General features: G+C 41.3%; 1 protein-coding gene across 5 annotated transcripts in view; it reads left to right on the top strand.

The window, feature by feature from the left end:
• The window catches only part of drc1 (dynein regulatory complex subunit 1 homolog (Chlamydomonas)), a 92,714-nt gene that overhangs the window by 3,820 nt on the left and 62,528 nt on the right, over positions 1-26,366 (top strand). For all 5 annotated transcript variants that reach the window (XM_069886490.1, XM_069886492.1, XM_069886494.1 and 2 more), the window contains exons 3-4: positions 8,616-8,728; positions 11,899-12,082. In XM_069886490.1, coding sequence (XP_069742591.1) covers positions 8,616-8,728; positions 11,899-12,082 — 297 coding nt within the window. The remainder of the gene's footprint in view (positions 1-8,615; positions 8,729-11,898; positions 12,083-26,366) is intronic.

Below are 26,366 nucleotides of genomic sequence, written 5' to 3'. Positions count from 1 at the left end.
TCATCGATGGTCTCTCCTGGCTGTTGTCGACGTAGAGTGAGTCGGTACCTTGCTAGGACCTCATTTTGCGATTTCAGGTACCTAGCCATCAACACCTCGATAGCAGTGCCATATATAGAGCAGTCCCTGATGACTGCATACTCTAACGTTCCTACCCTCAAACCGAGTGCAGACCTCCTGTGTTCATCGGTGTGAAAGACTATCTCTGGTTGCGTTCAGGTCGGCCTGGAAGCAGTCTAGCCAGTATGTGAACTCCTCAGCTGCGTCGGGGGACAGAGGGTCCATCAGTAGCAAACCTGGCTTGAGTTGTGCTTTGATTGTTAGGGAATAAACTAATAAAATTGTAGTATGAATAAAAGCTCTCACGACTGGAGGGAGAACAAAGGCTTTTATTATTGCATAACTAGGGGCAGGGTTCAACGATAGTCTTCAGAAAGGTTCTGGGTTTAGGTGGGAAACCAGGGTTATAAGTGGGCAGATGGGGGCGGGGCCAGCCATCAGCACAACACCCTACCAGTGAATCCCAGTTCAACTGCACAAATGCACGCCAAAAATAGTCTAGTATTTTAGTTTAAACAATGTTGATTTTATGGGAATTTTTAAGTACTTGTGCTGATCATTAATGGAATCCTGATTAGAACATTGGTTATGAGAGCTGCTAAATTACTCTTCCATTGTAGAATAGGTGCTACTGTTATGAAAAACCTGCCTTTAAAGTCTGTGGTCTGGTTCTTTAGGCAAGATATTTGGTACTTGGATTGCCTTGAGTTAACACTTGACCCCTTTGTGGTGGAGCTCTTCCTGATGTGGTGGTAATTACATTAGGCCCTTTCAAACTGCCGCCCCTGGGTAGCCCTCCTGGGATTTGGGTGCAACTACTGGTTTGTGGGTTCAGGTTGCACCTTTCACATCGCAGGCAGACCTACCTGTTAGATCACCAACACGGGGTTTAAGGGGGATTCTGCCCACCGCAACGATGCATTGAGTGATGCGTCAAGCACTCACAGGAACTATTGTGTGTCAGTTGCCAACCCCCCCGTGACGTGTTGCTACTGCGAACCGGGAGGGGGGTTGTGTGATTGCTGCTGCAACGTGTCGCTCCGCTTTGCGGCGACATCTCAATGCGGGAGCAACCAGAGTGGTTCCAGCAGCAAGGGGGATAATGGGTAAGGAAGAAAGCCATGGCTCCCGCACTCCTGCATTGAGTCGTTACTGCGAACCGGAGTGGTGTTGGCAGCAATCGCACATCGTGCCCCCCCCCCCACTCTTCCCCCCCCGCAATCATGGCAGCAACCTCTCTCCTCCCGATCATGGCCCCCCTCTGCCTGTGGCAGTGACCTTGCTTCCCCTCCCCATTGCAGCAGCAACCTTGCTCCCCAACCCCCGTCCATGGCAGCGACCTCGCTGCCCCCAATCATAGCCCCCCCAATGTACTCCAGATTGCGGCACCTCAGCCAGGGGTTTCCCTATGACGTAAGCATTGTTGTCACCAGTATAATCAGCCTGGCCGGCCATTTCCCCTTTCAAACCGCCGGACCAGGATGACCAGGTAAGTTTTACTGGGCTCCCTGACCACCTCTGAGGTAGGTCAGGGCCCCAGTTGGGTTCTGACTGGGATGACCTGGTTGGACCCTTACAAATCACCATGTAACTGGGTCTCTAACTGTGCAAATTTCCTGGTTAACTCCATTTTACATGAAAGTTTGAAGGGCCCTATTAATTCATGTCATTGGGCTGCTAATAGACACTCATCCCACCTCATGTTCAAGATTAATGTCATCTGATTGCACAAGTACAACCTGAGGAAACAGTGTTCTCTAGTCCTCTGTACAAAACATGCAGACGCACAACCAAACACAACACACATCCAGACACACAATATTCTATGCCAATGTTAAATGTTCTGCTTTTTAAAATTAATGGAGGGATGTAAAATATGGGATGGCAAGAGCTGTAATAACTGAGACCTATCTTCCAGTGGCCAAACATTTTAATTCAACATACCATTTCCACTTTAACGTATCTATCCTCGTGCATTGCCAAATGGAGGATACTTCCAAATTGGAGGAATAAAACCTGACATTCTGCTTGGTCATTAGCCAACCAGATGGCATTAACATCGACTTTTCCAGTTTCTGTTTAACCTCTGCCCTGTGGGCCCCCCCCCCCCAACTCTCTCTCCCTATCTCTGTTTTCTTTCCTCCAGCTCCCCAACCTTCCCTCTCTATTTGCTATCCCCTCTGGGCTTTTTTTTCTCTTCACACCCTCCACTCTACAGTATATCCATCTATGGCCTCTTGGCTGTCAGCCTGTGCCCCTTCCCCATCTTTATATTCAGGAGCCTCAACAAAGGGGTCAGGTCTGAAACATTGGTTACCTTTTACTTCCTATAGATGCTGCATGGCCTGCTAAATTTCTGCCCACTTTTTTCCATTGCATTCATAGCATCTGCAGACTTTCCAGTTTAATTCTAAAAGGAGATGTAGTTTTTACATTTAATAAATAAGAATGAGCATTCCCCTTTGTTTTTTTTTGGGAAAGATGACACTACATCTATCATAAACGCCAATTTCTGTGGTGAATGTTCAAGGGAGATTTTACAGAATGCATGGATTTTAAAAATGTAACGTCCAGTTCTAATTGTGGGGCACTGCACAATGTTTTCACAATGGCCCTTAGAGTGGTGGAGGAATGGGGATTTGAGGAAGGAGTTTGTTTAATTTTTTTGGTCAACAAAGTGATAAATCCTTGTAGGGCTTGAAATTTTCAGTTGGTGGTTGAAGCGTCAGGTGAGGAGATCAACAAGTTAACTTGAAATTGTAATTGTAAAATTCTCAATCAAGGTCAATTAATTTCAGCTGTTTGCACCAGTGCTTGGATGTTATTTAAAACAAAAACTGCAAGAGAAATCACTTTTTTCTCTCAATGGCTCTTGTCGTGCAGAGGTCTTGGTACAGAAAAGGTAAATGTAATTTAAAATTTTTTCTCTAAAGTTAGTTGTGAAAGTTCATAACTTTTTTAAATCACTGTTTGTTTTACTGGAGTTTTCAGTAATTAAATACTTTGCAATCGAGAACCATTAATTTTGTCACAATCTGAACTATTTTAAGTGCAGAAAAATGGAGGCGAGGAGATCAGGGTATTTTTAATTCCAAGTTTTCAGAATGTGGAGATCTGTGTGGCATTCCGTCTGAAGGTGCTTTAGGGACTTCTTATTCATGTCCTTTGGACAGTGTGGCATTTGTGCCAGTCAGTATATGATTGGTGATTTTTGTCACTTTTTTTGCAGTTTAAAATTTAATTGGGTAAAATTTTAAGGGGGCCTTTCTAATTTTATTTACCAGGATGTTGTCTGGATTAGAAGCAATGAGTGAAAAGGAGAGGATGAACAAATTTGGGATGTTTTCTTTTGAAGCTTGCAGGGAACCCTGCTGGAGGTTTATAAAATGATGAGAGCCATTGATAGACTATCATATTTTTCTCAGTGTAAAAATGTCAATGTGCTGGAGATTGTGTGTATAAGGTGTGCGGTGGGAGAAGAGAGTTTAAGGGAGGTGTGGGATGCTTTTTTCCATAGAGAGTGTTAAGGTGCCTGGAATGGGCTGCCAGGGGTTGTGGTGGAAACGGATACAATAGTTTGAGGCTTCTAGATAAAAACATGAATATGCAGGAAATAGAAGGATATGTTTCAGGAGTAAGCAGCAAAATTTCAGTTTAATTTGGCCCTCATTATTTGGTTCAGGCAAATTGGTCCAAAGGGATGTACTGTTCTCTGTTTAATGCATGGACTGCTAAACATCATGATGCAAGACTTCTGAGGGCTCCTTCTAGTGTGGATGCCGACATCTGTGCTGGAGACACTACAGTGCATCAGTGAGGCTGAAAGTTACGTGGATGGCCTTTTCTCTGAGATCACCCCATCGCTAAAGGAAACACCTTGAAAGAAGAAGTGGATGACCAGCAGATAAGAGAGGAAAGGCAAATAGGGAAGTTTTGGGGTGTATCTCAATCCAAGCTATGTTTTTGTGTTGGTAAAACAGGGGAACTGAATGTATCTCTGTGCATCTAGCTAGAACCAAGATCAAGAAAATGTGGATGACTTAGTTGCACAAGGGGAAAGGGTCAAGCATTCAAGGGCAACCAGTGTAGGAGATTTGCTAGGGAGGGGAATTGACAGGTGTTTCTGCAGACTGAGATGTGAATCCAATATCTGGGTTGCATCCATGGTGTCGGTGTGAGGATGTCACAGAATGATTGCAGAGCATTCCAAAGAGTGAGGGTTTTGGTTCTCTGTAATAATGACCTGGATAAAAAAGATAGGAGGTTTTTCAACATGAATTTGGAGAGCAAGCAGAGCAGGTAGGTTAAATATAAATAACTCCAAGGTGCTGATCTCTGGGTTACTTGTGGTTTTGCTTGGTGATGATCATAAGAATCAAAAGGGAGACCCCTTTGGCCATACAATCACTTGGTGTAAGAAGAAGTCTTCATGTTTCTGGATCACTGGGACTGTTTTAGGGGACTGTAGCACCTATATCTTAATTACAATGGATCCAAATTCTTTAAATTTTTTAATGTGGAGAAGCAGCATGGAAGTGGTCCTTTCAGGCCCCAAATACACCCATGTAGCCAATTAACTTACTAACCCTGTACTTTTCTTTGAAATTTGGGAGGAAACCCTTGCAGCGATGGGGAGGACATACAAACTCCTCACAGAAGGCACGGGATCCAAACCCACATTGCTGGCATTGTAATAGCATTGTGCTAACTATAACACCAACTGTGCCACTCTTCTGACCATGGCGCCCTTGCTGATAGGTTTATTAGTAAGGGAAGGTTTAACCTAATGTGACTGGGGAATGGGCCGCAGTAGATACATGTTTGGGTGGGAGATACAATGAAATAGAAAAGAAAGATTAAATTAATTGACATGGAAGAACATTCATTAAGAAAAGGCACATTTGAGGGATGCAATGCAAAATTGCATCTATTTTACACAAGGTGTCTGAAAGGAAGCCATATGAACTTAATGCTATGGACAGGATTAACAATACAACATTCCGGACAATAGAATCTTAAAGGGATTGTGAAAGAAGGTGGCATTACAATATTGATTGAGTCCATTACTGCAAAATTGAGGGAGGATATCCAATAAGAAGGCTGCAAGGATAGAGTTTTGGGGAGGAAAAAAGGGGGGATCAATTTGCTGGGGATATCCTTCACACCTCAATTGGTGGGGGAAAGAGGCAGATATGTTGTCAAATATCAGAAGTATAAAAATAATGGGGTAACAGGAGATTTCAACTACCCACAGCATTAACTGGGATTGTGTTTTGGCTGAAAGGCTAGGAGAGTTTGGACTTTTAATGTGCATGCAAGAGAGCTTTTGAGCCAGTGTGCAGAGAGCCCAATGAGAAAAGGGGTGGTATTGGACCTGATTTTGGGGGAACATCGCTGGCAAATGGTTGGAGTACCAGTGGGAGAATGTTCTTGACATTGTGACAGTAATTCTTGAGATTTATTGCAGTGATAAAAAAAGGATGAAAATGGTCCAGATATTTTCAGGAGAAAGCTAATGGGTGCTTTGGAGTGTAGCTACCTGCTCGGGTAAGTCTATAATCTGACAAGTGGGAGTCATTTACAGCATTTAGAATAAGAGTAACCAGGCCAAGTAGTAGCCAAAGGGGAAATATGTGTGTGGAATGAGAGGAATTGGATGAGATCTTCAGTAAAGGACAGTGTAATTGAAGAATTCAGCAAGGTAGCTGAAGGAATTCTGGAACATGATAGCATTTAAAAAGGAGGTGAAAGATGTATTAGCAGGCTGAAAGCTGGATAAATGCTTTGGGCCTGATGTGTATCCCAAAAAAGGGATACACATCAGGCCTAAAAAAGGGTATTGTTGGGCCCCTGAGATTTGTAAATGTTTGCTGGTGATCAATGAGGTGCTGGGATACAGGAGAATAGCAAATGTGATACCTTAATTGAAGGGCAGTTAAGAATAAGGTGGGAAATTGTAGGCCTGTGAGTCTAATATCCATGGTCAGGATTAAAAAGTCCTGAGTGGCAAGATCAATCTTCATTTGGAAAGGCAGGAATGAATCAAATGTAGACAGCATCATCTTTTGGAAGTTGGGGTGGGGGGGAGGGGAAACATGTCATATTTTTCATTGAATTCTGAGCCAACTGAGTGTAATTTTGAGTGAGTGCAGTTCTCAGACCTGTGTGTACTCAATGAAGGCCCTGACAGGGTTCAACGTGGACCTGCAACAAATTGGATCCAAAAATGTTTTGATAGTGGTTGGCAGAGGGTAATTCAGGAAGTTTGTTTTTGTGATTGGTGCCTATGATTAGTTGCATATGTGATAGAATATAGATATGTTTTTGGGAGAAAAATTGGGACAGGGATTTTAGTGTAGGTCACATACAAACACTTTAAAATAGATCTTGTTTAAAATACTGGAGCTCTGCATATGCTAGACATGTTGGGGCAAACCGTTTTTGCAAAAGCTTTGGAGAGTGCCCAAGAGACTTCACTAATGGATTGTTGTTCACAAAAAGGCAACAGATGAAAGAGCCTGTCAGAACCACATTCTGTCTGGAGAGGAACTTGCTGTTCTAGGGGGGTCATGTGGATTTGCAAGCAGAGAGAGTAAAACAGGCTTTCTGTGTGTCTGTCTCTCTCTCTCTCTCTCTCTCTCTCTCTCTCTCACACACACACAGAGATCAGTTTTACAGTCAGCAGCTGTAACTGGGACAAGACAAGCTGGTAAGCTTGTGGAAAACCCCATCGCTGAGGGGAAAGTTTGTCAGCAAGATACTGAAGTGGCTGATGGAGTACATCAGTTGTGGGGGTCCTGGAACAATAAATCTCTCTCTGAAAACTGACAAGAACTTTCCTGAGTGGTAACCATTTACTTTTCAAGCACCAAAGCTTGGTGAACTTTATAAATGTTAAATTCTGTGCACAGTTTAAGAATTGCCTGCAACCAGTGAACTTGGAGGAATGAGAAGTGAGAACACTTAGATTGGTTAATTCAATAGTGATAAGTTTAAGTGTTTAAAGATAATTAAAAGCAACTTTTGTTAAAGTAACCATTTGTCATGGTGGTTCTTTGCCTTGTGCCAGGCAGAAGGCAATTTTGTTTAATATTACATGTTCCATACCATTTATTACATGGCAATAAAGTAATTTTGAATCTTGTATCTTCAGTAAGCTCTTTGACAGAGTCCTTCATGGGACGTTGGTCAATAAGTTTTAGTCACTTGGCATCCAAGATAAAGTAGTAATTGGATTAGACAATGTCTTTGTGGGAGAAACCATAAAATGGTGGTAGGGGATTACCTCTGACTGGAAGCCTGTGACTAATGGTGTGCCTCAGGGTATTGTTTGACATTTATTTCACTGATCTAGATAATAAAGATCAGCAAATTTTCAGATGACACTAAGATTTGGGGTGCAGTGGACAGTGAGTGAGGAAGGCTCTCAAAGTTTGCAATGGCATCTGGGTTAGATGGAAAAATGAGTGGTAAAATGGCAGATAGAATTTAATGTGGATAAGTGTGAGGTGTTACACTTTGAGAGGACAAACCAGGAGTTGCATTGTAAACAGTAGGGAACTGTGGAGTGCGACAAAACAGAGGGATCTGGAAATGCAGACATGTAGTTCTTTGAAATGGTGCCACAGGTAGATATGGTCATAAAGAAAGCTTTTGAGCAAAATAGACTTCTTAACTGAAAGTACTGAGTGCAGGAGCTGAGATGTTGAAATTGGGTAAGACTTCAGTAACGCCAAATTTGGAGCATTATGTTCAATTTTGGTCACCAACCTACAGGGGAAAGATCAATAAGCTTGAAAGAGTGTGAATAACATTTGCAGGGTTGTAGGCAGAACTTGACGAGCTGTTAAAGGGAAAATATGAGTAGATCATGTGATTATTATGTGCTGTGTGTTGTGTAAGTACATGCATCCTGATCAGGAGAAATACTGTTTCATTTGATTGTATATGTACATTTAGATGAAAATGAACTGGAAATTGTACTTGATTAGGATTTCTTGGAGTGTTGGAGAATGACGGGAGATTTTACAGATAGAGTCAACATAAAAAGGTATTTTTCCACCTAAGTTGGATGAGACAAAAAGTAGAGGATGTGAAAGGTGAAATATTTAAGGGGAACATGAGGGGGAGCTTCACTCCAAGTGATGTGAGTGTGGAATGAGTTGCCAGTAGAGGTGGTGGATGCAGGTTAGATTTTGACATTTAAGAGAAGATTGGATAGGTTCATAGATGGAAATGGGATGGGGGGTGGGGGGGGTTATGATCAATGGGATAGGAAGAATAAAGAGTTTGGCATGGATTAGATGGATCAAAGGGCCTGTTTCTGTATTATAGTGTTCTACATTTGTGTGGAACAGGTGTTACACTGTTCTATTAGCATTCTTCAATTATTCTTTAGCATTTCTCTCTAATCTATCAATGCACTGCCTCTGTTTATTGAAAAGAAGCTCATTGGGATTATTTGCTTATGAAAATGCAAGTTTTTTTTATCAACTAGCAAGGGAACAATGTGAGGTGCATTAAATTAAATTGTAAGGACTTGTTCATTCTTTTAGAGACTATTGAAGTTAAAAAGAGATGGATTGTCATTGGTCACAAATGTACAAGTTGCTGAAGACTCAAGGGAGATGCAGAGGAGAAATGTAGAAAGAGAAGCACAAAGGCAAAGGTGAGTGAATTGTATTAACTATGCCCAAAGGAGAAATTTTTAAGGACTCCAGATTGAAATCCCCATTTAGATTTTGACCCACTCTCGATGTCCAGTCTTTCTCATTATTAACAAGCATAAGTTCTGACATGAGCCCCACAGTTAGGCAGTTTTAATGTATTTGTTTTCTTCTGAGTGACCACTTGTAACACTGGATTAATCTGAAAACTGGCAGAAGAGGAGCAGCATTTTGAATGAGTGTGTCCATCATTCATTCAGAGGGCACTGTCCATCATCATGTGTGATGCAACAACTGTGCTAAATGGGATGAAGTCTGAATGGACCTGAGGGCTTAAAACCAAGCATTGGCAAAGAACTATAAGCCATTGGCAGCCAGAAATGTGCCCCATCACAGCCTGTAACCTCATGGCTTGGTAGATCATCATTTTGCTGTAACTATCAAGTTGGGAATTCAACTCAGATCAAGAAAATGTGAATGCCAGGAACCAAACCAAAACTAAAAAGATGGGGTGCCTGCTGAATAAAGCTGCAATAGAGGATTACATGCATGTTAAGCAGGAAAAAAAAAACAATGGACAGAGCTCAACAAATGTCTGCACTTTTGCCATGTCTGTTTGTAAACATTTGTGCGAGAGAAGAGGATTTGCCAAAAACCCACCATCCTTAGCAGCGGCACTGTTGGGGTGGTGAAGCAAGCGCAGAACTATTTGGAGCCAGAATTGATTCATCTTGGTTTCTGCCATTATGGAGCCAGTCTCCAAGTAGTTTGATTAATTGCAGGTGATCTTGGGTAACAGCTGAAAATGTTAGATACAACCAGGCTTCAGAGGAGATCACATCAAGACAGCATTTGACTACATGCAGCCTCAAGCTGGAATATTGAACACTTGCAATCCAGAAGTACCTGTACTTCTTGTCAAGATGTTCCAGTATATTACAATGTTGGGATCCAACATTACCCCAAGAACTGGGAAACTGCACACTTGTATTCTGTTTATGAACAGCAGGATAAATGAAATGTGGCTAATGACCACTCAACAAAAACCTCTAAATCCTGAGCAAACCAACAAAAGCTCTTGCCAGGTATGCTTTCAAACAGCACTTTGTCATGAATGTCTAATTTGAGTTTATGGACATCATCAGAGACTTAGTCCAAACAAGGGCCAAAGAACAACATCCCAGAGATGAGAGTGACTGTGTTTGATCTTAAAGCAACATTGAAAAATGTACAGCATTAGGTACCCTGGTAAATGGGAAGTCAGTAGATATCCAAGAGAAAACACTTCAGTGGTTAGATTCATCCCTCACACTAAAGAAGATGAAGACTCTTGAAAACATCCAAGCTGGTTGCATCACTGCCAACTCTCAGGACCAGAAGAGACCCTAGCGGGTTGTTACTTCGGCCTGAAACATCACAGGCACCAGACTTCACTCCATTGAGGAGATCTACAAGAGGCAGTGTCTTTAAAAAAGCAGCCTCTATACTCAAAGGCCCCCACCACCCAGGCCATGGCCTCTTCACTCTGCTACCATCGGGGGAAAAAGGTACAGGAGCCTAAAGACAAGCACTCAAGGGCCCGAGGGTAGCTTCTTCCCCGCCGCCATCAGGTTCCTGAATAATCAATGAACCGAAGAAACTGCCTTACTTTTCGTGAACTATTTAAAAAAAAAAAATATTGTTGTCAGATGGTTTCTATGAATGTTTGGACAATGATTGCTGCTGCAAAACAACGGATTTCATGACGTATTCGTCACAATAAAATCTGATTCTGAGATGGTTGTGGTTGGTGGAGGTAAATTATCTGAACTCCAGCACATTACTGCAGGAAAGTAAAACACAAAAGTCTGAAGATATTGTGGTTGAAGTAAAACACAATGCTAGAGAATCTTAGCAGGTCAAACAGTGTCTTTTATATAGAAAAGATAAAAATACATAACCGGTGTTTCGGGCTTGAGTCCTTCATCAAGGTATTGATGATGAAGGGCTCAAGCCCAAGATGTTGGTAATGTATTTTTAACTTTGCTATTTAAAAGACACTGTTTGATCTGCTGAGATTCTCCAGCATTGTTTTACATTATTGCAGGAGTTCCTTGGAGTGCTGACAGAGGCCAAGCAATCTGCAGCAGTTTGGCATTTGACCTTTGGGACAGATATGGAGTTACCGTTATTGCACAATGTTCAATTCCATTTGCAACACTTCAGCAAATGAAGCGGTTTACATTTGCACAACGATTTGGGTATGGCTGATAAATGGAAAATAATATTTGAGCCTTGAGTGTCAGTTATTGACCATTTCAGCCAGAGTCTAACCAAGTAGCCTTAATGTCCTATGACATTGTCATCACTGAGTCCCCCACCATTTTTCCCCTGACAGTCACCATTTACCAAAAGGTGAACTTAACGAACCACATAAATACCATGACTGCAAGAGCAGATATCCTGAAGCCTATCCATTATCTACAAGTCACGAACACAATGAAACATGCTCTCCTTGCAAGCATAAATGCAGTGTCAACAATTTGAAAGAAGCTCAGTGTTATGGGGGTTAAAGTAGTCTGCTGGATTAGCAGCCTTCTATGATCTTGAACCACCACACAGTAATTGCAGTGTATATCTGCAAAGTGAACTTGCTCACTCCACTCTGACTGCTCTTTCCAAGCCCAGAACATCGAACACCTGGAAGGATGCATAGGAATTTCTCCCCCACCCCATCCCCACGGCTCATCCTATTCTGGTGTGGATATGCATCCTAATCTCTGGTTTAAATCCTGGAGATCCCTAACCAACAGTCGGGGTACCTTCACCAGGACTGCAACAGTTCAGACACCTAGAGGGCAATTGGAGATGGACATTGAAAGTTGGTCTTGCAAGTTATGAAAAATGAAGTTGCTTTTGTATTGTTTTATGAAAACAGATGAGTAAAACTAACTTTTGGTTGGATTGAGCTTCAAGAGTTGTGTGTAGGAGGCTGATACCCGAAACAATGCAGGTTCATATGAACTTCAATGAAGCCCTGCACACAAGCAGATTGGTTGGATCTTCTCAGTTGTGAGGCTCATCTAAGAATATGGTCAGCTTGGTTGATAATTGGGGGCAAATTTATTACATTTTACATGTTATTTGTTTACAAAATGTTGAATTTTTGAATGTTATTTTTTGTCTTTTGAAGGAGTGCAAAGTTGGAGAATGAAGCCATCATGAGTGAGGAAAAGTTTGAGGCCATCACAAAGAAATGGTTATCAGCAAAAGCTCTTAAAATTCCACAGGATTTGCGTGATGTTCTTCTCAAACAACAGCAGCTATGTGCTCAATTAATTGAAGGAAAAAACAAGCTTATTAATACTTTGCAGAAGGTAAATTATTTTTACAGAAGAAAGGTGTATGAATACTGATAGTTGAACTCCATCCTTTGTTCTAATTAGGGGGCATAATAGTTGAAATGTACTCCTGGGTAGGTTACAGTTTGTGAGCACACTCTTGCATTCTGAACCAGATGGTGGCACCATAGTTGAGAATGCTTTGGTTTTCCCTCCTGGATTTGTCATGAACCTCATCCAGACTTCTGGAATGGTGCATCCACCAGTTGTAAAGACGTATCAAAATGAGTTTGCACGATGATGGCAGAAGACTCTACTGGTGTTTCCAACCATTAAACCCCTTGCCTTTAACACCTAATTTAAAATGGATTTGTGTGTTTAAAAACTAATCTTAATCAGTCATATTCTTACCCTTGTGAGCAGCAATGCAAATACAAATTCCTTGTATGTATCAATCATGAGGTGTAACTAAAATTAAACAATCCACTGTATTTTGTAATGACTTTCTGCAAATTATCATCAAGCAAGTGATTTATACACCTGTATTTAGGGTGAAACAAAGTCTGCAAACGCTGTAATTGTTGTTAATACACATAAATGCTGGAGAACCTCAGCAGGTCCTGGAGCCACCATTTGAGGCAAAGATATATAATTAAGAGAAATCAATGTAATGCCATCTGGTTGGAGTGTTCCCTGATGGAATATGAAGTGCTGTTGTTCCAATTTGCAAGTGGTCTCAGTCTGGCAACGCACGAGACCATGCACCAATATGTTGGTATGGGAAGGCAGGGGGTGGAATTGAAATGGGTTGCCACTGGGAGATCCTCGCTGTTGCAGCAGACCGAATGAAGGAGCTCAACCAAAAGATCTCCCAGTCTGCATCCAGTCTCTCCGATGTAGAGGCAAGCACACTGTTGCATCACTTGGAAGAGCTTTTTGGGGCCCTGAATGTAGGTGAGAGGTTGGTGTGGGCATAAATATAGCATTTCCTGCAGTCACGGGTAAGCACCAAAGGGGCAATTGGTGGGAAGGGCAAAGTGGACAAGGGAGCCGTCCCGAGGCAAGGCAGAGAGAAGAAGGCATGTCCAGGTTTGGATCTCATTGTAGGTGGTGGAAATTGCGCAGGGTGATGTGTTAGATGCTGAGGCTGGTGAGGTGGGCAAGGGGAATACTGTCTTTATTGCATCTGGAGATGGAGGGGTCAGGATGGATGTGCAAATAATGGGGGATGTGCAGGTGAGGGCTGAGGTTTTTGGAGGACGACAACATCTTGGACGATCTCGCATGGAAGAATTCATCCTGGGGGTAGATGTGATGGAAATGGAGGAATTCTGAGAAAGGAATAGAATCCTTACAGGGGACAGGATGTGAAGAGTAGGTCAGAGTATATTTGGGGATAGCTTAATTGCATTTGATTACAGACTGTATATGATTTGTTAAGGTGGCTCTGTAAGTGGCTTTTTATGAGACATTTTCCTTCTCTTTTAAAAAAAATTAAATGTGGCTGCCGATATGGTGACTGTAACTGTTTTGAATCAAAGTTTAGAACTGCTCAAGCAGAATGTAATCACCTCTTGGGCCTTTATTCCCTGCCTGGATCATGAGGTAAGGATGATCTTGTACAGGTTTATAAAATCATGAGGGATATAATGAATGGTCACTGTTTTCCCCATGGCAGACCACTCCAGAACTGGAGGGCAGAGGTTTAAGGTGAGAGGGGAGAGATTTAAGAGGGCCCCAAAGGGTAAAATTTTTGCTTAAAGGAGGGTCCATATCTGGGACTGTGGTGTGCTGTTAGCCAGAATCAGACACACAAGGTAAAGACTGTACAACAGGCTTTAATCCACAAAGACTTCCACAGAAACAGGCTGGCTGTAGCTGCAGTAACCCTGAGTGAGACTTCGGGAGGCCGGCGCAGGCTTATATCCCGGAGGGTGATTGACACCCGACCGGGTGGGGCTTGATCCATTCAGGTCGACTGATTGACAGCTGGCTAGGTGTTGTCCTGTCCCCTTACACTCCTGCAGGTACAGAGGTTGCCCCCTGCAGTAGGCTGGTGGTGTACCACCAGCAGGGACTATCTGCCAGAATAAACTGCAGAAGCTATCATAATTTCAACATTCGAAGGACACCAACAGATATATGCATTTTAAGAATTTAAAAGTATATGAGGCAAATGAGTCTAGCTCAGAATGCCAAATTGGTCAACCTGGATAGGTTGGGCCGAAAGCCTTTCTGTGCTCTATGACGCCATGGCATCCATTTTCAGCAGGGGCCACAGATTGAAATCCTAAAATAATTTTTTTTTATGTAGTTGGTTTTAAAGAAGTACATAAGAAACCAACTAAATGACGATTTCACAGCGAAGGGGACCCATAAACTTTGAGCAGGAGCCTAATGGGGCTAAAGTCTTAAAAAAAAAGTTGAGATATTTATTTTCTGATGGTTAAGGTTCGTTTCTTGTCACATAGCAATGCACAAAAGTGATAGTGACAATAAAAATTGGAGGAGATGGCAGATGAAGAGTTGGTGCAGGAGTCAGGGTTTTAGGATCTCTTCAGGGGAAGGTGGGACCTGTACAGATTGAATGGCTTGCACTTGAACTCAAGGGGAGCAATATTTTGTGGGCAGATTTGCTAGTGTGGTTTGTGAGGGTTTAAACTAATTTGTAAGGGTGATGGGACCCGGAGCAATAGGTCAATGGATGGTGCATGGAGTAAAGCCAGATCTATAATTTAGAGAGGCTTTGAGGAAGGAGAAGCAGAATATAGGGTGTAAAAGTAGAAGGGCTAAAGTGCATGTAGTTGAATGCAAGAAGCATCAGGAATAAGGATGCAGCCTCCATTGCAGATCTTACATACTGCAGTCTATTGCCCTCTGTCAGCCTCCTGCTGGCAGCCAAGTATAATCAAACAGGAGCTACAGTGAAACCTCGTTAGAACGTGATTCGTTAATCTGCGGAATCGCTTATAGCGTGGGTGTCTGTGGACCCCAAACTGCTAAGGGGCGGGCTAATGACAATCAGCCAGCGACCTAACTCCCCACTGCCTGACAGCCCCCCTCCCTGCTGCCCCTGCCCCCCGGCGCGGGATGTCGGGGTGGCCGGCGCAGGACGTCGGGGTAGGGCCATCCAACGCCGGCAGCCCTGCACTCTGACATGTATGAATCTGTTCCGCGACTCGGCTGTAACGCAGTATGAAATCTTGGACACCAACTACCGCATTCTAACGAGGTTTTACTGTATATCCTTATGACCTCGCTAGAAGCAAATGCAACCATAACTAATGTTACATTTCCCTTTCTTAAAACAAAATTAGCTTACATTTAACTAACAAGTTTTCTTTGTATAATTCTGCAATTTTAACTTTAACATCAGGAACTTGGATTTTCATTATCATCAACATTTGTTAACATTTTTTAAAACTTATTTTGTGTGTTCACATTTACATCCGCTAAACTTGAAGAGCGAGTAAGATAGCACTACTTCATTCTATAACAGGAGTCTTTAAATTTTCTCAAAGAGTCTCTTAGGAGGATTCACATGTCTTGACGATCTCCTGATTGAATGTCCTTGAATCTGAGTTGTTGCATCAGACGATGTCTTCTCAGCTGTGTATTCAGGTTGTTCAATGGTATCCGCCTTTCCATCTAGTGTGGCTGGTCCCATTTGAAGATCTCGACGACTTATTCGCAGAACAGCACCTTCATCTGTCTGAATCTTGGTTAGACTTTACTAAGGACAGTTGCCTTCTGAGTCCAGAAGCTTGTTTTGTCTTTTAGCCTTACTTGGTCACCAGTTTCTCTGTAAAAGTAATTATTTTGCTTTTCCTTGTTGCTCTTTGAATTTCCGCACTTTCTTCCCCCTCTTTTGTGTTTAGGAGGTTCTCCTGAATGGGTAGGTTTGATCTCAGCCTACATCCCATAAGGAGTTGTGCTGGTTACATACCACACTCGAGTGGCACTATGCGATATACTAGCATGCTCTGGTAGAAGTCCATTCTACTGTCTTTTGCCTTGTACATTAGTCTTTTCACTGTGTGTACTGATTTTTCAACTAGACCATTGGAATGTGGAAAATGAGAACTTGATGTGTGTACAAAGTCCCACTCTTTGGCAAACTGTTGGTACTTTAAATTGCCAAACTGGGGTCCATGTCAATGAAAATCTCACTTGCCACGCCATGTCTCGAGAATATGGCTTTCATACTTGTTATTACAGCATATGTAGTGGTGGTGCTCAGTCTACACATCTCTGGAATCAGGGATAATGGTCTGTGGCTACCTTCTGGTAAGGTCTGTATGGTGCTGGGTGTGGCTGCGGGATTGCTTGCTTGATATTTCCAGCATATTGTACAGTTTGACACTTCATTTGTTATATCATTGTTGATTCTTTGCCAGTACATCACTTCTTGTGCTCTTTTCTTGCACTTTCCGACCTCTCCACTGTGGGGCTGGAACAGTTATTGGTTGGTTGAGGTCAAGGTGTGCCAGTTTGAGGAGGTCGACCCTGAATGTTTCCTGCCTACCACCAATGTCCAAAAGGCACGTAGTCCTGTTATGTCATAACACCTTGTATGGACCCTTGAATGGGTAGTGAAGGGGTGTCCAGTGCACGCCTCTCCTTAAGACATCTTCACAGTCTTCGAGATCCTTCAGGATGAAGGATGGAGCTGGACTGTGGTGTGAGGTTGGAATGGGGGCCTGGGTGCCCATTTTCTCATGAAGTCATGTTTGTTCCTGGCCATGAGTTGCTGGCACAAATTCTCCCAGGACTGTCAGTGGGGCCCCATAGATGAGCTCAGTCGCCAAATCCTCCTCTGGCGCTATGCGGATGCCAAGGAGCACCCAAGGCAGTTCGTCCACCAAATCTGGGCCTCAGAGCCATGCCATGAGGGCCATTTTCAAATGCTAATGGAACCTTTTCACCATGCCGTTAGACTGTGGGTGGAAGGCCGTGGTGAGATGTAACTGAGTCCCTAGGGTCTGTGCCAGTGTTGCCCATAGGCAGGATGTGATCTATGCCCCCCAATATTGGAAGGAAGGCCAAAGCGGGCTATCCAGTTGGTGATGAGGGCCCTGGCGTAGGATGTCATGGAGGTGTCTGAAAGCAGGACAGCTTCCACCCATCTAGTGAACCTGTCCACCATCGTGAACAGCTATGTGGCGCCTCTAGAAACCAGCAATGGCCTGACGATGTTCATGTGGACGTGGTCAAATCATCTGTGTGTCAGTGAGGAGGACTGAAGAGGGGCTTTCATGTACTTCTGCACCTTGGATGGGTCTGACAGTGCAGGCAAGTTCTGGCCCAGTGGCAGACTTGTTTACGCAGCCCATGCCACATGAATCTGCGACCAGTTGAGTTGTCACCCAGATGGAGGGTGGCCAACCCATGTAGCGCGTCAATGATGAAACGCCTCCACGTGGTGAGAATGATGGGCCTAGGTTGGTAGGTGAACACGTCACAGAGAAGTGTGGCTTCGGATGGCCCGAAATGCACATCTTCCAGCTGTAGTCCTGAGACTACAGTGTGGTAGGCTGGTATCTTGCCATCCTGCCACTGGGCTGCTGTGTGCACTGGATAATCAATTCCGTGGGACAGGGAGTGTACAGACAGGATTGACATATGGAACAGAGCTTCAGCCGTGAGGTTGTTCTTGTTGGAAATGCGCTTGATAGCTGTCATGTACTCAGAGATATGAGAGAGGCGACGCTGCTGTCTTGCCGACCACTGGTCCAACACTTTGGCGAAGGTAAAAGTGAGAAGCTTGTGATTCGTGAAGATCATGAAATTTTCTCCTTCAAGGAAATAACAGAAATGGTGTACAGTGAGGTAGAGGGCTAGCAACTCCCTGTCGAATGCACTATATTTCCACTCCAGGGGTTGCAGGTGTCTGCTGAAGAAAGCGAGCAGTCTCCAATGTCCATCAATCAGCTGCTCCAAGATGCCTAAAACGGCTGTGTTGGGTGCGTCAATTGTGAGTGCAGAGGGTAGATCAACGCGCAGATGCACTAGAAAGGTGGCATTGGCTAGAGTGTCTTTGGCCTGGTTGAAAGTTGCCATATGCTCCGCGTCCCAGCAGCTCGAAAAGAGGTTGCATGATCCTGGCAGCTGACGGCAGGAACTGATGGTAGAAGTTGACCATCCAAACGAACTCCTGCAGACCTTTGTCCGTAGTTGGCTTGGCGAACTTATGTATGGCTTCAATCTTTGATGGAAGAGGGACTGCCCCGTGTTCAAGAAAATCGATGGCCGTCAGGCCAAACTGACATTTCATTGGGTTGTTGGCTAAGCTGTAGTCATTCAGTCGCTGGCAGAGCAGCTGAAGGTGTATTAGGTGCTCCTGACATGAGCGATTGGCAATGAGGATGTCATCGAGGTAGATAAAAACAAAACCCAGGCCGCACCCCACCGAGTGCATGAGTCTCTGGAAAGTTTGCGCTGCGTTTTTGAGGCTAAATGGCATGTGGAAGAACTCAAAAAGGCCAAATGGAGTAATGAGGGCTGTCTGGGGGATGTTGCTGGGGTGCACCTGGATCTGGTGATACCTGTGGATGAGGTTGATGTTTGAGAAGATCCTCGTTACCTGTAGATTGACCATGAAGTCCTGGATGTGGGGAACTGGGTACCAGTTGGTTATCATGGTGATACTGAGCTGGCGATAGTCCCCACAAGTTCTCCATCCCCAGAAGGATTCGGCACCATGTATAGAGGAGATTCCCATGGGCTGTCTGAGTGTCGAATGATGCCCACCTCCTCCATCTTTCTGAACTCTTCCTTGGCAAGCCTCAGCCTGTCAGGATGAAGCCAATGTATCTGGGTGTGTAGTGATGGTCCCTGCGTGGGAATGTGGTGCTGAGTCGCACATTTTGAGACTGTGGTAGTGGTGGAGAACTGTGATGTTATAATGGTCAGGAATCCTGCCAGTATTCTGGCAAATATGTTGCCCGATAAGGTTACTGAGTTGCGGTGGGGGGCTGGGAACATGGCTTCTCCAAGAGTGAAGGTCTGAAAGGACTTGAAAGGCATTGGGCTCAAAGGCAGTCTGTGCCCAGTAGGGGCTGACATATGTCAGCCAAAGTGAAGATCCAGGTAAAACGGCAGGAGCCCGAACTTGAGCTGGATGGTCCACATGCAGTGCGAATTGTTTGCAGTGGTGAAGGACAGTCCTGACTTCTTAGCACGGGTGTCTCAGTTTGAGGGGGGACAAGATGCTGACCTCTGCTCCTGTGTCCACAAGGAAATGCTTTCCTGAGTGCTGGTCCCATAGATAAAGTAGGCTGTCTCAGCGGCTAACTGTCATAGCCACCAGCGACAGCCGGCCTCAGTGTTTCCTGAATGGGAGCAAGATGGATGGGCTCCAGAAACTCATTTCTTTTTTTTTAAACTTTATTTAAGATTTTATAACATGAATAAAATAAAAAGTTACAGTAAAAAGATTAAATGTAAGATAATAAAAATTACAGTACCTCATTGGCAGATTAAATAAACTAAACCCCCCCAATAATTAGTACACAACATTAATGACCTAGCTTAAAACGGCAGGAGCCCGAACTTGAGCTGGATGGTCCACATGCAGTGCGAATTGTTGGCAGTGGTGAAGGACAGTCCTGACTTCTTAGTCTAACCACTCCCCCAAGATAAAGTGAAGAGTTAATAAAATGAACAATATTATATAAAAAAATGCCCACTTACACAAAAAAAGATAAAACATAACAAATAAAGATACTAACAACAAAAAAAGTTATCAATGCTAAAATATCAGACTTAAAAACATATTTAAATCAAACTTAAATGCATATATTTAGCAAATGGAGTCCACTTTCACAATTGAAAAAGATATCCTTTCCATAGTCAAACAGGACTTCATCTCCAAATACCACCTATCTAAAGTTAATATATTTCTATCTTTCCAAGTAAGAGCTATACATTTCTTGGCCACAACTAAAGCTAAATAGATAAAGGAAATCTGATAATCCTGTAAACCTAAATCAATTAATGATTGCATATTCCCTAATAAAAATACACCAGGATCTAATACAAGACAGATATTATATAAACTATTAAATATAGATTGAATACCCTTCCAAAACTGTCGCAATCGATCACAAAGCCAAACAGTGTGCAAAAAAGTATTAGCCGTCTGGTCACAGCGAAAACAGCAATCCGACTTACTAAGGCCAAACTTTTTTAGTTTCTCCGGTGTTAAATATAACTGATGTATAAAATTATAATTAATCATCGCTAATCTAGCATTAACCAATTTCCGAATACTATTCTGGCAAATTTCCATCCAGGCTTCTTCAGCTATTGTAAAACCTAAATCTTTTTCCCATTTCAACTTATCTTTATCCCAATCTTTTTTACTATCAATTTCTTGTAAAATACAATACAAATCAGATATATATCCCTTTTGTGGTATTGAAAGTACGTATTCCTCAAAATTAGAATCAGGCAATAAAATATTATGTCGACCACATATCTGTTTTACAAAAGATCTTAATTGATAATACACAAATACAGAGTTTCCACTAATACCAAATTTCCTTTGTAATTCATCAAAAGAACAAAAACATCCCTTAGAAAAACAATCAGATAAATGTTTTATTCCCTTCCTTTCCCATTGTTTCAAAGTGATATTGGAGACTATAAAAGGAACAAGTTGATTGTTATATAATGGCAATCGTCCAGACCATTTATTTTTGAGCCCCAATTTATTAAGTTTACTTGTCCATAAATTTAATAAATGCTTCAATATTGGGACATCATAAGTTTGTAATAAATTTTTATTCCATCGAAACAAAAACTCATGAGAAAATTTTTCTGAAATAACCGCCATTTCTATCTTTGCCCAACTGGGCGGATCATCCATATTCATTAATGCACTAAGAAATTTAAATTGAGCTGCTTCATAATAATGTTGAAAATTCGGTAATCTTAAACCTCCAAATTGAAAATCCCACATCAGCTTTCTCATTGCTACCCTCGGAAATTTTCCCTTCCATAAAAAGTCTCTAATTGCTTTATATAGATCCTTAAAAAAACTTTTATTTAAAAAATAAGGAATTGATTGAAACAAATATTGTATTCGAGGAAAGATATTCATTTTTATAGTATTAATCCTCCCTAATAAACCCAAAGGCAAATCCTTCCACCTAATCAAATTTAATTTAATCCTTTTCATTAAAGGAAGATAATTAATTGAATATAAATCTTGAAATTCCGTATTAACATTAATTCCTAAGTATTTAATTTGTGTGGTCCACTTCAAATTTGTAATACTTTTATACATTGAATAATCATTTTTACAAATTGATAAAATTTCACTTTTGGTCCAATTTACTTTATAACCAGATAATTGACCATAAGTTTCTAAACATTCTTGAATTGCTGGTAAAGAAATGCCCGGATCCACTAAATGTAATAAAACATTATCAGCAAATAATTTAATCTTATATTCCTCATTTAAAACTCTCATACCTTTAACATTTTCATTTTGACGTATTAATTGTGCCAAAGGCTCAATGACTATAGCAAATAAAGCAGGTGACAATGGGCATCCTTGTCTAGTAGACCTTGTTAAATTAAAAGATTCTGAGATCTGCCCATTGACAGCAATTCTGGCCTTCGGGCTATTATATAAAGCTTTTATCAATCCAATAAATGAAGAACCAAAACAAAATTTCTCAAGTACTTTAAACAAAAACTTCCATTCCACTCTATCAAAAGCCTTTTCTGCATCCAGCGAAATCACTATTGGATAATTCATTTGAGATTTAGATTTATTTATCAAAGTTATTAAACGCAAAATATTATCTGACACATATCTATTTTTTATAAATCCCGTTTGATCACTATGTATTATTTTAGGTAAGTATTGAGCTAAACGATTAGCCATAGCTTTTCCTACAATTTTGTAATCTACATTTAACAGCGATATTGGTCTATAAGAAGAAACCTGTAAAGGATCTTTATTTTTTTTGGTATAACTGTAATTATTGCATTGGAAAAAGACTCTGGTAATCGAAAAGTGTCATAAATTTGTTGTAAAACATCCTTATAAATAGGAAATATATCAGCATAATAAGTTTTGTAAAACTCTATAGAAAACCCATCTTCACCAGGTGCCTTTCCATTTGGCATATCTCTTATCGCCATTTCTATTTCATTTTCTGTAAAGGATTTATCTAACTCCTGTCTATCTTCTTGATTCAATTGTGGCAATTTAATATTTTACAAAAAAGAATCTAGAGCATCTTCAGTTACATCTTTACATTCCGAAGTATATAATTTTTTATAGAAATTACAAAATTCCTCATTAATTTCCTTTTGACTAAAAGTAATACCCGATTTCTTTCTAATTACTGGTATAATTCTAGATAATTGTTCCTTTCTTAACTGCCGTGACAGAACTTTGAGCTTTCTCACCACATTCATAAAACTTATGTTTAGTTCGGTTCATTAAACATTCAAACCGATAAGTTTGTAATTCATTATATTTAAATTTTAAATTAGTTAACTGGTTCTTTTGCGTTTCAGTAGCATTTTTTTGACATTCTTTTTCAGTAACAGTTATCTTTTTCTCTAAATCTTCAATCTCTTTAATTCTCTCTTTCTTTACTTTAGAAGCATAACTAATAATTTGACCTCGTAAAAAAGCTTTCATTGCATCCCATAAAACAAAATGACTAGAAACAGAATTACTATTATTACTAATAAAAACCTCAATTTGTTGTTTTAAATAACTAATAAATTCCGGTTTTTGCAATAACGTAAGTGTTGAATCTCCATCTTGGAGCTCTCTGAACATCCTGTGAACTCTGATATTCTAATAATAATAATGAATGGTCCGAAACCAGGCTTGCCTTATAATTCACAGATGTAACCCTATCCTGCAAATGTGTTGGAATTAAAAGATAATCAATTCTAGAAAAAGAATTATGTCGTGACGAATAAAAAGAAAAATCTTTCTCTGTAGGATTAAATCTTCGCCAAATATCAACTAGATTCAAATCTGACATCATATTAGTTGCTTGAACTGCCATCTTCGATTTCTTAATTACTCTTGGATACTTGTCCAATAAAGGCTCCAATACCACATTCAAATCTCCCCCAATCATCACATTAGAATTTGATTGTCCAAGTAATAAAGACTTGTCGACAACAAAAGTTGTATCCTCAACATTCGGAGCATAAACATCAAGCAAAGTCCAAGCTTCATTAAAAATTGTACAGTTCAATTTTAATAATCTTCCACCATTTTTCTCTTCATTCTGTAACTGAAATGGTAAATTCTTGTGCACCAAAATTGCCACTCCTTTTGCTTTTGAATTAAATGAAGAATAAAAAAACTTGTCCAACCCATTCACGTTTGAGTTTCAAACGTTCCTTATCTGTCAAATGAGTTTCCTGTAAAAAAAAAAGCCACATCAACTTTTAATTTTTTTAAGTAAGCAAGTACTTTCTTACGCTTAATGGGATTATTTAAACCCTGGACATTAAAAGAAGCAAACTTCAATTTAGACATTCCTTACAGCAACTCAACACAAGAAAGAAAAAAAGAAAAAAAAGAAAAAAAAGGAAACCCCCCCAAAAAAAGAAAAAAAAACTCTCCTCTTATTCCCTCTTAAAACTAAAATCAAGAACAAATAAAAAAGGAAAAAGAAAGAAAAAAAAAATTATTTAAAAAAAGTAATAAAAAAAACTTCACTCCTTAACCCAAAAATTAAGGAAAAAAAACAGGCAGGAGGTTACTACTACCTCCTCCTGTTTAAACCACACAATGCGGTAACTCCCACAAAATACTGGGTGTGAGATAACTCACACGTAGCTGACGACTTCTGGAAAATAATGCCCACCCAGTTCCCTCTCCCAACTCCCATTTCGTATTAAGCTATCATCAATGACTAAAATCTTCCAAAATAAAAATTATTTTTTAAATCAATTTTATCACTTCGACCACCATTGCTTCCATTTCTTCTTGAAATCTGATTCCCATCTTGTATCCCCACTCTCTTTGGAGACCGAGGAGGACTACGTCGTTCCTGAAATTGCGTAATCGGTAAAGATTGAGCAAAGTCCGTAGCTTCTTTAGGATTATCAAAAAACTTTGGCTGATATCCATCCTGAAAAATCTTCAATACCGCAGGGTACCTAAATGTTATACAACTCTTTCACAGAATTAAATTCACGTCGTTGAAACATAATTTGTTGACTCTGATTCGGATTAAAAAAAAACACGATTATTCTGGACCATCAAAGGAGATCTATTTTGCTGAGTGTTTCTAATAGCCACACATAGAATTGTCTCTATCACAATAGTTTAAACAACGGACCAGAACAGGTCTTGGATTCTGTCCTGAAAAAGGTTTCCTTCTTAAAGCTCTATGAGCACGTTTCAATATTAAACTTTCAGGGAACTTGTCTTGCCCTAACACTCGTGGAATCCATTCGGTAAAAAATTTTCTTGGATCTGGTCCTTCTATATCTTCTGGCAAACCAACAATTTTTACGTTGTTCCGTCTAGATTGGTTCTCCAAATAATCAACCTTTTTTGCTAAATTTTTATTCTGAGTCTGCAATGTTTCAATTGTTTTGTTTACATCTTGCAGTTGGTCTTGTACATCAACTAAACCTTGATCACACATATCAAGTCTTTCAGTGGTTTCAAGTTTAAATGCTCCATAGTCAACCATCTGTTGAGTATTGATATTCACCAATTCATTAAGCTTGGAATAGACGTGGGTCATAGAATTACCTAACTGTTTCATTGAAGAATATATCTTAAATTCAAGATTCTTGACAATCATATCAGCAAAAGTAGATTCAGACATAGTAGGATCCTGCTGTTTCTGAGAAACCAAAGGGTCTTCTGTCCCTTCCCTTGGTTTAACAGCTTTTCTTGCAGTATGGCTCCGTGTAGAAACCCCTGCCACAGCCTCCTCAGCAATATCAGGAGGCTGATAGTCAGGGTTATCTTTAAGCCATATTTCATCAAAAGCCTTCATTATATCCATACCTGGGGAAAATGTCATAACTGGTGGTGCATTTCGCAGCGCCACCGCTATATCAATCGGAGGTCGGCTCTTTAACTCTCCAGCTGGTGGCGCCCCAGCTGATTCAGCTGTCAAAGTCTCGGTGACAGCGCTCACAGTGGGCGTTGTTTGAAATACACGCACCCGGCCAGCCCTTTGTTCTAAAGGCTGCCGAGTGCCATCTTTAAAGAGCCCTACCGGTACCAATGCCGAATCCTGCGTTTCTTCTCCTGGATCCATTCCACGCTGAGTCCAGATTTCTTTTAAACAGGTAGGCTCAGATAATTTCGGGAAATGTAATTTTTTAACGATCTGTTGGTGTTTTCTTTTACTTTTTTTTAACAAATGTACCATTAGGCATTAATTCAACATCTCTTACTATTTTTAAACTTTTTAAAGAATTTAACGGGCACTTAGAAACAAAACAATAAATCAGAGTCAGGAGAGGACTGGAAGGCACATCTGTTCCTTACGCCATCTTGCCACGCCCCCCCCCCCCCCCAGAAACTCATTTCTGATGATAGAAATACCACTGCTCTGAATTTGAGTCTTCATCTCCTGTGGCTGTTGCTTGCCTCCTCAGTGGACTGGGAGAGAGACTAGTTGCTGGGTGTGATGCAGCAACTAGGTCAATGACTGCCCTGCCATAATTGCTTGGCATGCCATAGAACAACCGCATGGGCTGCTAACCTCTGTGGGTCGCTGAAGTCATCCGCGAGGAGTAGGCTGATGTCTTCTAGTATCTGTTCGAGAAATATCTGCTTGAACATTAAGCAGAACCTGCGGCCATCCATTAACACCTGAATATCGTTCATAAGTGCGCCCAGGCCGTCCATGCGGAGCACCCATGCCGCTCGTTTGTGCCTTAATTGACTCATACCTGTTGGCGGCTGACGTAAGAAGTTGATGATTCATCCGGCAGTTTCCAGGTCGAATTAACTGACCATGTAGTAATATCTTGTGGAGTCTGCGGTGATCTGCCTGACCTGAAACTGGGCCAAAGACTGTTTGAACCAGACTAACGGCTATGAGGTCCAAAAGGTCAGCAGCTTCAGCGAAACTACATTCTGTGCACTCGTGTCATTCATTGTGGGGTCCAAAATGCAATTTTGGACTGTTGGGGTCACCACTGTGGTCAGTGTGCTGTTCAGTGAATGAAAGAAAATCCACACAGAAGCTGTGAGTGAGTTGAACCAACCACTCCAAGAGCTTATCAGCATGATCCTTTGCAGACCTCCCCCACCCCACCCTCCCTCCATACCATTGTGATGTCAGCCCCATGTGAGCCT

Source organism: Narcine bancroftii, chromosome 6 (genome assembly GCF_036971445.1).
Source record: "Narcine bancroftii isolate sNarBan1 chromosome 6, sNarBan1.hap1, whole genome shotgun sequence".
Classification (NCBI taxonomy): Eukaryota; Metazoa; Chordata; class Chondrichthyes; order Torpediniformes; family Narcinidae; genus Narcine; species Narcine bancroftii.
The sequence above is the reverse complement of the archived record's forward strand: the minus strand, read 5'-3'. Positions and strand labels throughout refer to the sequence as shown.